A 13,966-nucleotide genomic window follows, 5' to 3' on the forward strand; every position below is an offset into this window, starting at 1 on the left:
GTACAGTGGAAATCTGTGCTTTGGTCTGATGAGTCCAAATTTGAGATCTTTGGTTCCAACCACCGTGTCTTTGTGCGACGCAGAAAAGGTGATCGGATGGACTCTACATGCCTGGTTCCCACCGTGAAGCATGGAGGAGGAGGTGTGATGGTGTGGGGGTTCTTTGCTGGTGACACTGTTGGGGATTTATTCAAAATTGAGGGCATACTGAACCAGCATGACTACCACAGCATCTTGCAGCGGCATGCTATTTCATCCGGTTTGCGTTTAGTTGGACCATCATTTATTTTTCAACAGGACAATGACCTAGTACACCTCCAGGCTGTGTAAGGGCTATTTGACCAAGAAGGAGAGTGATGGGGTGCTACGCCAGATGACTTGGCCTCCACAGTCACCAGACCTGAACCCAATCGAGATGGTTTGGGGTGAGCTGGAATGCAGAGTGAAGGCAAAAGGGCCAACAAGTGTTAAGCATCTCTGGGAACTCCTTCAAGATTGTTGGAAGACCATTTCCGGTGACTACCTCTTGAAGCTCATCAAGAGAATGCCAAGAGTGTGCAAAGCAGTCATCAAAGCAAAAGGTGGCTACTTTAAAGAACTTTGAATATAAGACATATTTTCAGTTGTTTCACACTTTTTTGTTAAGTATATAATTCCACATGTGTTAATTCATAGTTTTGATGCCTTCCGTGTGAATGTACAATTTTCATATTCAAGAAAATACAGAAAAATCTTTAAATGAGAAGGTGTCTCCAAACTTTTGGTCTGTACTGTGTATATATATATATATATATATATATATATATATATATATATATATATATATATATATATATATATATAATAGTTTTGTTCCTATTTTGTATCATCTTTGTACATTTTTTATCAACACTGCCTACCTTTCCAGATTCCATATATAAAAATGTTATAGTTCTGTTCCTCTCGCTCTGTAAACCGCATCCCTGAAGCCATACACTACATGTCAGGTGTCCAATGGACCTGTATAAATGATTGGTGGTGGCAGCTGGTAGTTCCTTTTGTTATTGTGGAGCTGGCTGTGACCGTACTGGGGTGTGTGTATGTATGTATAATATATATTCCATGTGTTGGAATCATCAGAGGTGTATATACTATACGCTCACTGTGAGTTGCCCAATAACAGGCCTAGTAATGGAAGCCGCTTCGTCCATCACTCATCAGTCAGTTGCGTGATTGTCCTGATGATTGGAGGCAGCGGAGTTGCGTCTCGTGACAGCCTCCGTGTGCCGTCCGCAAATTTCATGTACCCTTGGATTTGGATGATTTTGATCTGAGACTGTTCAAAAACTGACACACAGTCCGCAAAAAAACAGAGGTGTGAACAGCCCCTTATAGTATAATTGGTAGGTCTTGTATGAATGATAAACGGGCTGTGCTAGATTGATGTGGGCGATATCACGTTAATAACGCCTGGGATGATGGCCTCTGGGTTTCTAAGCTGATTGGAGATCACATTTTTATCTTTTTGCTTAGAAAAATAATTTATTGGTTGTATACAAATAAATCATAACAGAAAGGGAAAATTGTGATATAAATATGAGTGCAAAATGGTCCATAATAACAGTCAGGGCAAGCCAAAACCCTGCCGAAAAGTGCAAGGGGGTCATTATACCGGTGTATGATAATGACATCGGAACAAGAAGCGGGTAAGAGAGGAGGTGGAGGATGCGTGAGCGCACGTCGCTGGCCACCGGCTGGCAGAATAACTGGGGGCGTATAACGCACGCATGATTAACAATGTGACCGTGCTCATTTCCAGAATTGGAGGGGCACATAGTGCGTGAGGTCCAAATCTGAAGTCCCAAACTCTTCCAAATGGCTGTCTAGTGCCTGCAAAGCTTGCACTCATTGTAGGATATTATTAACCCTATGTATGTCCTCAGGAATAGTGACCCAGGGGCCTCCCCCTAGCAGTGACATGAGTCCTGGCTGCCTGACAATAAACTGTAGTAATTTATACAAGGTGTTTGCAAAGCTCCGAGCACTGTCACCTGGTGAGGAGATGGCAGCACTGAAGATGACATCCAGAGCCCCCTCCAGGGGATCAGCAGCTCCTCACCTTGCCATTTTAGTTTAGCATCTCTGCATAGAGGTCGTGGAGGCCGGACCCTCCTATTGCTGCTTCTTCTCAGTAAGTTACCAGGTTAGGAATCGGTGAGAACGGCTTCAGGAAAGGCTCCTTTTTTTGGGGACTTTTTCTTTGCCTGATGCTGTTTTTAAGAGTTTTCTTTTGGTTTCTGGACTAGTTTTTTTTACGGCATTTTCGTTGGACAGTGCCTAGTTTGGAGTAGAGTCCATCATGGAGCATCTTCAAGGAGGTGACATCACTTAATTTTTTCCTGCCAGGCATTTTTCAAAACCAAAATTGGAAAATAATGCTCTAAAATTAGAACAGCAAAGTGACTTTCTAGTGTTTCCAATATTCTTCAGGCCCTGAAGAACCTGGGAGGCCATATCTTTAAGTTCTCAAGAATCTAAGAGTTATTTTGTGCCATGTGACAACATTACCGTGCTGTTACATGATCTCCGGTGGGGACTTCAGTACCCTGTGAGGTCCCAGAAGAGGTGGCGGAGGCCATCGGATGACCTTTCTGCAGCTCGTCTGGGTCGTCTTGTAGGTGTAGGCTTGGCCAGGTTTTATTATGGAGCCTTCTCATCACTCTGATTTTGTTTTCTTGGGACTTTGCAGAGACTCTTCAGATGGGAAGAGGCCTATGGAGGCTCAATTTGTCTCTCCTAGAAGAAGTGGACGTCCTTGAGCACGTTCTCCAGAGCAAGGTACCGTGAAGCCACATTATCCGCTCACTGTATATACCGCATAGAGACTTACATGCTGTAAATGTTCTGCCCGTGTTTGAGGATGTCTCCTGTGTCTCCCACACTCTAAAGACAAACAGTGATGACCATGTCTGTAAGGCATCGCTGCTGTATAAGTAATAAATAATCCCACCAGTGCCTGTGTATGTCTGCAAACATGGTATCTGCATCCAGACAAAAATATATATATATATATATGTGACTGTGGTATGAATATACTGTGTGGATGTATACTTATATACAGATATACACAATGTACACACATGTTGTCACGCCAGGTGTGAGTGCAACACAGAGGGGAAAGGGAAAGGGAGCCCAGACACTAGGGAAAGGGGGAAGAGGTGACCTCCTAATCTGGACTAGTGTCATCCTGTCTCCCCCTAATGTCCCTATACAGCCTCCGATCACGTGCCTCGCCCTACTATCCCTGGCGTAAGGCTATAGCTGGGGGTGGAAGGAGATGAGCACTAGTCAACCTCCGCTAACACTCTAAAGACAAAAGGGGAAGACAACACAGGGGAACAACAACTTAGCTTTAGAAGAACTCCAACAGGGCACACGGCCTCATGACTCCAGAGAGGACATGATGCTGCTTCAGCCAAGTTCCAAGTAGGAATGAGCATAACCGGCGAGGCCCACCTAGACACACCAGGTATATATACACCCAGACTAAAGGGAGGTAGTCGCTGGGTCCTAAGCACAGCCTTCTATATAGGCAGCTGTCTGCATTGTCAAACGTGGAGATCCGCAAACCACTGCAGGGCGACTGACTGTCACCTCTGACACACCCGTGACACATAGGTACAGACACTGTATACGCACACGTCTAGGTGCAGACACTGTATACGCACACGTCTAGGTGCAGACACTGTATACGCACACGTCTAGGTGCAGACGCTGTATACGCACACGTCTAGGTGCAGACGCTGTATACGCACACGTCTAGGTACAGACGCTGTATACGCACACGTCTAGGTGCAGACGCTGTATACACACACGTCTAGGTACAGACGCTGTATACGCACACGTCTAGGTGCAGACACTGTATACGCACACGTCTAGGTGCAGACACTGTATACGCACACGTCTAGGTGCAGACGCTGTATACGCACACGTCTAGGTGCAGACGCTGTATACGCACACGTCTAGGTGCAGACGCTGTATACGCACACGTCTAGGTGCAGACGCTGTATACGCACACGTCTGGGTGCAGACGCTGTATACGCACACGTCTGGGTGCAGACGCTGTATACGCACACGTCTAGGTGCAGACGCTGTATACGCACACGTCTAGGTGCAGACGCTGTATACGCACACGTCTAGGTGCAGACGCTGTATACGCACACGTCTAGGTGCAGACGCTGTATACGCACACGTCTAGGTGCAGACGCTGTATACGCACACGTCTAGGTGCAGACGCTGTATACGCACACGTCTAGGTGCAGACGCTGTATACGCACACGTCTAGGTGCAGACGCTGTATACGCACACGTCTAGGTGCAGACGCTGTATACGCACACGTCTAGGTGCAGACGCTGTATACGCACACGTCTAGGTGCAGACGCTGTATACGCACACGTCTAGGTGCAGACGCTGTATACGCACACGTCTAGGTGCAGACGCTGTATACGCACACGTCTAGGTGCAGACGCTGTATACGCACACGTCTAGGTGCAGACGCTGTATACGCACACGTCTAGGTGCAGACGCTGTATACGAACACGTCTAGGTGCAGACGCTGTATACGCACACGTCTAGGTGCAGACGCTGTATACGCACACGTCTAGGTGCAGACGCTGTATACGCACACGTCTAGGTGCAGACGCTGTATACGCACACGTCTAGGTGCAGACACTGTATACACACTGTATGACTCTGCTCTCTGATCTCCACTGTCAGGTATTCAGGAGGACCTTTGCCCGCTGGGTGTGACACTGATTGCACACATCACCTGGCACGCTTCCCTGGTGACAGACGTCTCTCACACACAGACATGGATAGTACCCAGGGACTGATGGAGAGCTACCAGGCTGCAGCATCGGGGTACAGAGTGCCCCCTTATGGCTGGAGGATCTGCCTGGCACACGAGTTTCAGGAGAAGAGGAAACCCTTCCAGTTGGAGCATGTGTCTGCCAGTAAAAAGCTGGCTCATATCCCAATGGGCGTCCGGTAAGCTTCTTCCCTGTAGATCTATGCCGTGTATATATTGTCTGTTTCCCTGTGTAATGGCTGTGCCCCTGCTTATAATCTCTGTTCTCATGTACCCGGCGAGGTGACAAGATGGTGCACTCCACAGATAACATGTATGTTACACATCACAGATCATACACCAGCTGCACACACAGATCTGCTCTGTATCCTGTGTAGTCAGCTTGTGGTTACACATAATGGCGTCCTCTCTGTCCTGTCTATAAGGCTCAGTCTTGCGTGTGCTGGTATACTCTGTACACAGATATCATGTATGTTACACATCACAGATCATACACCAGCTGCACACACAGATCTGCTCTGTATCCTGTGTAGTCAGCTTGTGGTTACACATAATGGCGTCCTCTCTGTCCTGTCTATAAGGCTCAGTCTTGCGTGTGCTGGTATACTCTGTACACAGATATCATGTATGTTACACATCACAGATCATACACCAGCTGCACACACAGATCTGCTCTGTATCCTGTGTAGTCAGCTTGTGGTTACACATAATGGCGTCCTCTCTGTCCTGTCTATAAGGCTCAGTCTTGCGTGTGCTGGTATACTCTGTACACAGATATCATGTATGTTACACATCACAGATCATACACCAGCTGCACACACAGATCTGCTCTGTATCCTGTGTAGTCAGCTTGTGGTTACACATAATGGCGTCCTCTCTGTCCTGTCTATAAGGCTCAGTCTTGCGTGTGCTGGTATACCCCATACACCGATCATACACCAGCTGCACACACAGATCTGCTCTGTATCCTGTGTAGTCAGCTTGTGGTTACACATAATGGCGTCCTCTCTGTCCTGTCTATAAGGCATAGTCTTACGTGTGCTGGTATACTCTGTACACAGATAACATGTATGTTACATGTCACAGATCATACACCAGCTGCACACACAGATCTGCTCTGTATCCTGTGTAGTCAGCTTGTGGTTACACATAATGGTGTCCGATATCACTTGCGTTTATTTGTGAAAAAATAATCAAAAATTTGGTGAAAGTTTTCACAATTTTCAAACTTTTAATTCTTATGCCTTTAATCCAGAGAGTTATGTCACACAAAATAGTTAATAAGTAACATTTCCCACATGTCTACCCCGTTTTGGAAACTACACCTCTCGAGGGGTGTACTGAGTATTTTGAACCTATAGGTGCCTCACAGAACTTTATAGCATTGAGACATGGAAATATGACATTTTTGTGGTAAAAATTGTAATTTTTCTATTTGCTGCAAACTTTTCAGGTACACAAGGGTTAATAGGTGAAACTGGGCCCCATAATTAATTTATTGCGCAATTTCTCCCGATCGCGGTGCTGCCCTATGCGTCATCAGAAAATTACTATTAGGCCACATGTCAGGGTTGAGAAGGAAGGAGCGCTGCTTGCCAGAATAGTTTACGAGCAACATTTGTGGAGCCTCAAAGAAAAACCCTACATGTCACCCCATTGTAGAAATTACACATTTCAATCAGTTCATCTACGGCCGCAGAGACTATTTTGTAACAGCCATGCCAGGCTTTAATCTGGAGAAATGCAAATATGCCAGTTTAGTGCCCATAAGAGATGGACGAACCCGAACAATAAAGTTCAGGGTTCTTACCGAACACCTACTGTTAGTGCACGGACCCCGGACACTGACTTCCTCAGGAAGTCCGTATTACTGTTAGTAGGGTGTTTCTCAGAAGACAGCGCGGGAAACACGGGCTCTGATCGGCGGTAACATAGTTACCAAGGTCAAAGCGCTGCAGGATCACACTGTCAGATATCAGCGTGATCCTGCAGCTGTAATTGTCACCCGCGGTAAAAAAGCTTACCGCGGGTGATAGGCGCTGGTTGATGGGGGTAGTAGTCTCATCAGCTGGCGCCTGTCACTGCTGTCATTGTAAATAGTGAGCTCGGCACCGCTGGATGGAAGCATTAGTCTCTCTCGTCAGCGGTGCCTGTGCTGAAAGTAAAAAAATAAAGTTAAAATTAATAAATATTGAAATAAAAATAAAAAACTAATTATACTCACCTACACCTTGTCCCCGATGCCCTCGTCCAATGTAAAAAAAATGAAAAACACCATATACTAATCTTAACGCTTAATCCCCGATGCTCATGTCACCTGTAATAAAGAAAAAATAATAAACCACCATAATCCTCACCTCTCTGCCGTAGTCCAGGTAATCCCAAGTGTCCCACGCAGATCCCATTAATAGAACAGCCACAACGTTACATGTGAGCGCTCTATTCAGCAGTCGGCGATACACTGACAGGAGTGTCATCGCTCCTGCAGTGTATAGCGCTTAGCTGCCCGGAGTGAGGTCACTTGAGTTCATCAGCTGATGAAGCGCCGGTGACCTCATTTACGGCACAACCGCATTGTGAGAAAAAAATGATGTGGACATGCAGAGTTGTTGTAGCTACCCTGCCAAAGCAGCCACAGGATCTATTATGGATCCAAAAAGTTGGGCCAGTGATAATGTCACGTAATGACAAGGGACTGTGGGCACCTAACCAATCGCTCAAAATAAGGATGCCCTAGTCTAATTCTGTTGCCCGGATAGTGGGGACTCAGGGGTCTTGTACCTATTGTAAGGCAGTTACCGTACATGTAGTTGATGGGAGGTATGTTTCACAGAAATGGTTGTCATCTGTGATGTAATCCTGGAGTGTTGCTCTACTGCACATAGCACTAAGAAGATTGTTTGGTGCATCCGGGGCCAGGTTCTATGGGCAGCCATGAGACGGACGGGTCTGGCTGCCCACATACCTCATCTCTGGATGTGGTTAAGAGGTTAAAAATGGAGTCCGTTGTTTGATACATTGTCTGTGTATGGAGGGAGAAGGCCTCCTGTGTGTTATCTGTAGACTGAGCCAGTGTACTGGACGCTATCCAGCCTGTGTGCCCACAGGACTAGCTAACCAGAGACTTTGCCTAAAGGACTGTTTACTTTGTTTTGCCTGCACTAAAGGCTGTTTGTTTTCCTTTTGTCAATGACCGGTTTATGAGGCAATAAACCGACATGGACATTTAAATGAAAATGCTTCCTGTTTGTTTCCCGACGCACCCAAGTGAGTAGAAACCCCACCATTTGTGTTAGAAGTGCAGGGCAGCATTCCCAGGAGATACGTGTGACTTCTAACAGACTTTTTGCATATCCTGGGTGAAGTCTGCCACAAGCCAGCAACGCCAGACAAAATGGAGGACCTGCTGAAACATCTGGTGCAAGCGCAGCAGGCACAACACCAGTAGCACCAGCAATTATTGCTGCAGCAACAAATGGCGCAACAGGAGGTCACTAAGCTGCTTATGCAGCAGATCCAGGTCCAGAAGCAGCAGCACCAGGATCAGCACCATCAACCGCAGCAGCAAATCTAGTTACTCGCAGAGGCGATTCATGGCACGGCGACAGCTCCTACAAGGTCAGTGGACGATTTTTCCATCTGGAAGGCGGTAAGGAGAGTCCTGCTGAAAATGACCCGGGGGGGGGGTGTGACATAATGGCCTTTTTGACTGTTTTTGAAAGGGTCGCTGAGAGGGAGAAACTTCCGCCAGAGCAGTGGGCAGAGGTGCTGGCGCCATACTTGACGGGAGAGCCCCAGAAGGCTTGCTATGACTTGGCTTAGCAGGATGCCAAGGAGTATGGCAAGCTGAGAACAGAAATTCTGGCGTGCTTGGGTGACCATGACTGTCAGGGCGCAGCTTGTCCACTGCTGGGCGTATTGCCGCGACAAACCCCCTCTCTCCCAAATGTTTGACCTTCTGCACCTGGTTCAAGAATGGCTGCAGCCGGAATCCTTTACCCATGTACAGATGGTAGAGAGAGTGGTGATGGACCGATTTGTACATTCCCTGCAAAGGCCCATACAAACTTGGGTTGCCCAGGGTGGTTCCCCGAAATGCGGATGAACTGATGGACAGGTCGAGAGTTATTAGGGAGTTGAGGGTTCTTTGGGAAGCCAGCCTACTCCATACTGGGGATCCCAACAGGTGGCAGAGGCCCAAAATGGGGTGGGGCATCCAAGGTCCAAAGGGGCGGGGGAGGTAATGCCAAAGGTCCTTACCGGTGATATTGTATGCTGGAAATGGCACGGCCCAGGCCATATAGCCACCCGTTGTCCCCTGTCCTCCGAGGAAATGGACTGCAGCCTGGGACGCCGCTGTTCATACTATGCGCATCCGGCCTGCAGTGTAAACTATCCACCCAGCTAGGGGCCACAAGCTTGGCCCGTGAAGATAAATTGTTGGCAGGTAACTAGACTCAGGGACTCTGGTGACCCTTGTGAGGGCCACACTTCCTCTCCAGATGATCCCAGGGAAGAAGGTTGGCGTCTGCTGCATTCATGGTGATGCTAAAGACTATCCGGTGGCCAGAGTGAACATTGAAACGGCCCACGGTACTGAGTCCCATGAGGTGGGCGTCATCCAGAACTTGTTGCACCCCATTATTATAGGCCGGCCGTTTTGTTTGTTTTGGGATCTGAGGGGGAAGGGTTCACAGTTCGCTGGCTCGGAAATGAAACCACTTAGCCCTAAAGAGGTATCACCACACCCAGAGTCATATTGGTTTCCCTTCTGTGTCCTTGTGGGGGATGAGGGTTAGGGTTGAGCAGCGAGAATTTTGGGTCCGCCCAACATAGGGACCTAACTCTGAGGGAAGCATTTACTTGTAACAATGTCACAATCATAAATGGTATTGAACAGGAGCCAGGGGCTGACACAAGATTTCCCTATTTTATGTTGAGTGGGAAATTGTTGTACTGGGTTCCGAAAGTGAGCGAGGAGCTTGTGAAACAGTTATTGGTGCCGGGGCCCTATAGACGGAGGGTGTTGTACATGGCCCATTCACATGTCTTGGGTGGCCATCTGCAAGTGGAAAAAACTCGGGAACGGATCATGCAGAGGTTCTATTGGCCCCTATGTCACCAGGAAATCTTTGAAGTATAGCAGGTCCTGCTCTACATGCCAGTTAACCACCCCCACCTCTCACTTTCGAAGTCCCCTCTTGCAATTGCCCATCATTGAAGTGCGGTTCGAGAGAATTGCTATGAACTTGGTCGGTCCCCTGGTTAAATCTGCTCATGGGCATCAATATATATTGGTCATCCTGGACTATGCGACACGCTATCCTGAAGCGATCCCCCTGAGAAACTCCTCGGCAAAGTGTATAGCTCGCAAATTGGTCCCTCGGACAGGGTTGCTAAGGAAGATCGAGCCCGTTTGTCCTGGTTCCAAAACCCGATGGTGAATGGAGATTCTGCAACGAGTATAGGAGGTTGAATGAGGTCTCCTAATTCGACCCATATCCAATGCCGCGCATCGATGAGCTGATCGAGAGACTTGGGCCAGCAAGGTACATAACCACCTTGGATTTACCAAAAGGATATTGGTAGATTCCCATGTCACAGGGAGCCAAGGAGAAGACTGTGTGTTCTACGCCGGACGGTTGCTTCCAATATGTCCGGATGCCTTTTGGACTGCAGGGGGCCCCGGCCACCTTCCAGAGTGTCATGGACCGGATCCTGTCACCCCATAAAAAATACGCCGCAGCATACCTGGACAACATTGTAGTCTTCATCCCATACTGGGGAATTCATCTGGAAAAGGTCCAGGCAGAGTTTGATGCTATTAGGAAGGCAGGGTTTTCAATAAATCCAAAAAAGTGTGCCATGGGGAGAGAAGAAGCCAAATACCTGTGTTATGTAGTAGGTAGAGGCAAGATCAAACCCCAAATCAGTAAAGTGGAGGCAATCAAGTGCGAGCCTTTCTAGGAATCGTGGGATACTACAGAAGGTTCATTCCAAACTTTGCTGTGATGGCCGCACCCCTGTCTGACCTCCTTAAGGGGACGAAATCAGCAGTGGCCAAATAGACTGTAGAGGTGGAGACAGCATTTCAAGAACAAGAAGTGGCTCTGTGTAAGCAACCAGTTCTGGTTGCCCGTGACTTCAAGAAGGAATTTATACTCCAGGCAGATGCCTCAGATGTCCGTTTGGGAGCAGTCCTTTCTCAGGAGATACACGGGGAGGAGCACTTAGTTTTTTTTATTTAAGTAGGAAGCTATCCGCATGTGAAATTAATTATGCCATAGTAGAAAAGGAATGCTTGGCCATAAAGTGGGAGGTAGTACCGTAACGTGTCCATCTGTTGGATCGAAAGTTTAATTTGATATCAGACCATGCCCCACTCGGGTGGATGAGTGAGAAAAAAGGGAAAAATGCTAGGGTTACCCGCTGGTTTTGAGCCCTACAGGATTTCAGCTTCCATGTGGAACATAGAGCTGGGAAGCTATATGGTAATGCCGATGCCCTCTCGAGAATCCCCTGTCTAGTAGTAGAAGGTGCCAAACCCCACGGCCTTAGGCAGAGAGGGGAGGTATGTAAGGCAGCTACTGGACATGTAGTTGATGGGAGGTATGTGTGGATCTAAAAAGTTAGGCCAGTGATAATGTCATATAACGACAAGAGACTGTGGACACCTACTCAATTACTTGAAATAGGGGCGCCCTAGTCTAATCCTGTCCCCCGGATAGTGCAGACTCCGGGGTCTTGTACCTATTGTAAGGCAGCTTCCGTACATGTAGTTGATGGGAGGTATGTGTCACAGAGATGGTTGTCATCTGTGATGTAACCCTGGAGTGTTGCTCTAGTGCAAATAGCACTAAGAGGATCATTTGGTGCATCCGGGGCCAGGTTTTACGGGCAGCCATGAGAGACCGGTGGGTCTGGCTCCCCACATACCTTATCTCTGGGTGTGGTTAAGAGGTTAAAAATGGAGTCCTTTGTTTGAAACATGGCCTTTGTATGGAGGGAGAAGGCCTCCTGTGTGTTATCTGTAGACTGAGCCAGTGTACTGGACGCTATCCAGCCTGTGTGCCCACAGGACTAGCTAACCAGAGACTTTGCCTAAAGGACTATTTACTTTGTTTTGTCTGCACTAAAGGCTGTTTGTTTTCATTTTGCTTATGGCTGGTTTATGAGGCAATAAACCGACATGGACATAAATGAAAACACTCCCTGTTTGCCTCCCGACGCACCCAAGTGAGTAGAAACCCCACACTATCTATGCTCCTAACTTAACCCTTATCTGATCCCCCCCCCCAACCCCACCCAGGTAGTTGAGGGGCCGAAGTGTATAAGAAAACACTAACCAGATAGATAGGGATAACAGAAAACTACAATGATACAAATACACTCACAAAACAACAGAGTGGGAAACAGAGGTATAGGAGGGGGAAACCAAATGTGAGAGGATAAGCGAAAACACACACAACTCCACGCAGCAATTTCCAGAAAAACTCTCCAACCACCAACTCCAAACACTAAACTCTCGCCTTCACCACCAAACCCGGAAGCAGAACGATCACTGGCAACTTCCAAGTGCTAGTGGCGAGCTTATATACCAGAGGGGAGTGGCCAACACAGAACAGCTGAGACAATTGAGGATTGAGAGCTCCAGGCGATCAACTGAACTGATTAACCGTTGCCATGACAGAGCAAGGAAAACGCCGCTATCTTCTGGCCCCTCTGTCTCGGTATCCCCGTGACAGCTGCAGCTCATCGAGGTCGCATCATTAGGGAAAGTCTTCTGGAGACTGGGGTACTTCAAATGAAGTGACCTGCACTTTCTCCAGACCTGAATTCCATAGAAAACCGTAATTCTGTACTCCAGAACCTCAATGACCCGAGGGATGCCATGCCTCAACAAACAATAGCTCCACCTGTGAACAGCATGAGACGTCGTTGTCAAGCTGTAATTGATGATCAAGGCCTCATGACAAGTTATTGAGACATGAACATTTCTTGTTGGGGTACACTCACCACTGTTGGCTTTTGTTTCAATAAATGGTTTGAGATGAGGAAATCACCATTGCATGCTTCTCACCGTCCTTTAAAACTGTACTCCTTTATTAGACAATTAAAACATAAGGTTTGCAGGGGTGAATGAAATGCTTACAGGACGGCAGCTGTTTCTCACCTACTGGGGCTTCATCAGGTCCATACACAAGGACCATCTGTGGATGGTGCCAGCACACACCTTTGCTCTCTGCATATTGCATGCTTTTACTTAATGCCTTACTTTCATGATAAAATAACACTGTTGCGGAACTTTTTACATTTTCCATAAATTTTGCCCGAAAGCCAAATATCCCTAACTTTTTGGGAGTTAGTCTATTTCATGAAAACTTTAGCGTGTTCCTCGTACTGGGAAGAGATTTGTGGCTGATACAGAGCACAGACGGGCTCGTGCAGATAAATGCATAATGAGGAGGGTTTCTGCCATAGAGCAGCTGCTAAAATACCATTGCAAAGCAGGTATGTGAAGCTGCTGGATCCTCGGGTGTAGGATTCTCCAGAGGTTGCAGCTGTGCCCCTAAACAGCACTCACAAGCAGAAGCTGCTGCAGACGCCCAGAGATACATGGAGACTCATTGTAAACCAGCCATGTTTACTGATGATGCCGTGCAACCCTCGATGGCCCAGATGGATGGAGTAGTGGATGATTGATGGACGGCCACCGTGTCCCAACAAAGCTGCGACATCAACAAGGTGGAGACAGTTATGTTTTGGGCTGGAATCATGGGGAGAGCTGATAGCCCCTTTAGGGTTCCTGAAGATTTGAAAATGATCTCGGCAAAGTATATAGCTTCTGACCAACCACTTTCTTCCATGGTACAGAAAGAAGAACCTCGCCATTCGTAGCAAAATCATCTTCATGCTGAAAATGTCCCATCTCATGCTGCAAAGAAACCTCCTGAGTCAATGGCTGCTATGGGCATAAAAGGAGAGAAACTCATGGCGCGGCCACCATCCTCCCCTGACCACAACCCTATTGAGAACATTTGGAGTATTCACAGCAGAAGACCTATGAGGGTGGGAGGCCGATCACATCAGAACCGCAGCTCTGGAGGTGATTCTGACGTC

The 13,966-nt window shown here is 47.5% G+C and overlaps 1 protein-coding gene across 2 annotated transcripts in view; it reads left to right on the forward strand.

The window, feature by feature from the left end:
* The window catches only part of GBA2 (glucosylceramidase beta 2), a 287,622-nt gene that overhangs the window by 27,614 nt on the left and 246,042 nt on the right, over positions 1-13,966 (forward strand). For both annotated transcript variants that reach the window (XM_073684438.1, XM_073684445.1), the window contains 2 exons: positions 2,729-2,817; positions 4,756-5,025. In XM_073684438.1, coding sequence (XP_073540539.1) covers positions 4,850-5,025 — 176 coding nt within the window. In that variant the 5' untranslated portion in view covers positions 2,729-2,817; positions 4,756-4,849. The remainder of the gene's footprint in view (positions 1-2,728; positions 2,818-4,755; positions 5,026-13,966) is intronic.

The sequence above is a fragment of the Phyllobates terribilis genome, unplaced genomic scaffold (genome assembly GCF_046119375.1).
Source record: "Phyllobates terribilis strain yellow unplaced genomic scaffold, ASM4611937v1 Scaffold_1__5_contigs__length_1240528914, whole genome shotgun sequence".
In the NCBI taxonomy this organism is placed as follows: domain Eukaryota; kingdom Metazoa; phylum Chordata; class Amphibia; order Anura; family Dendrobatidae; genus Phyllobates; species Phyllobates terribilis.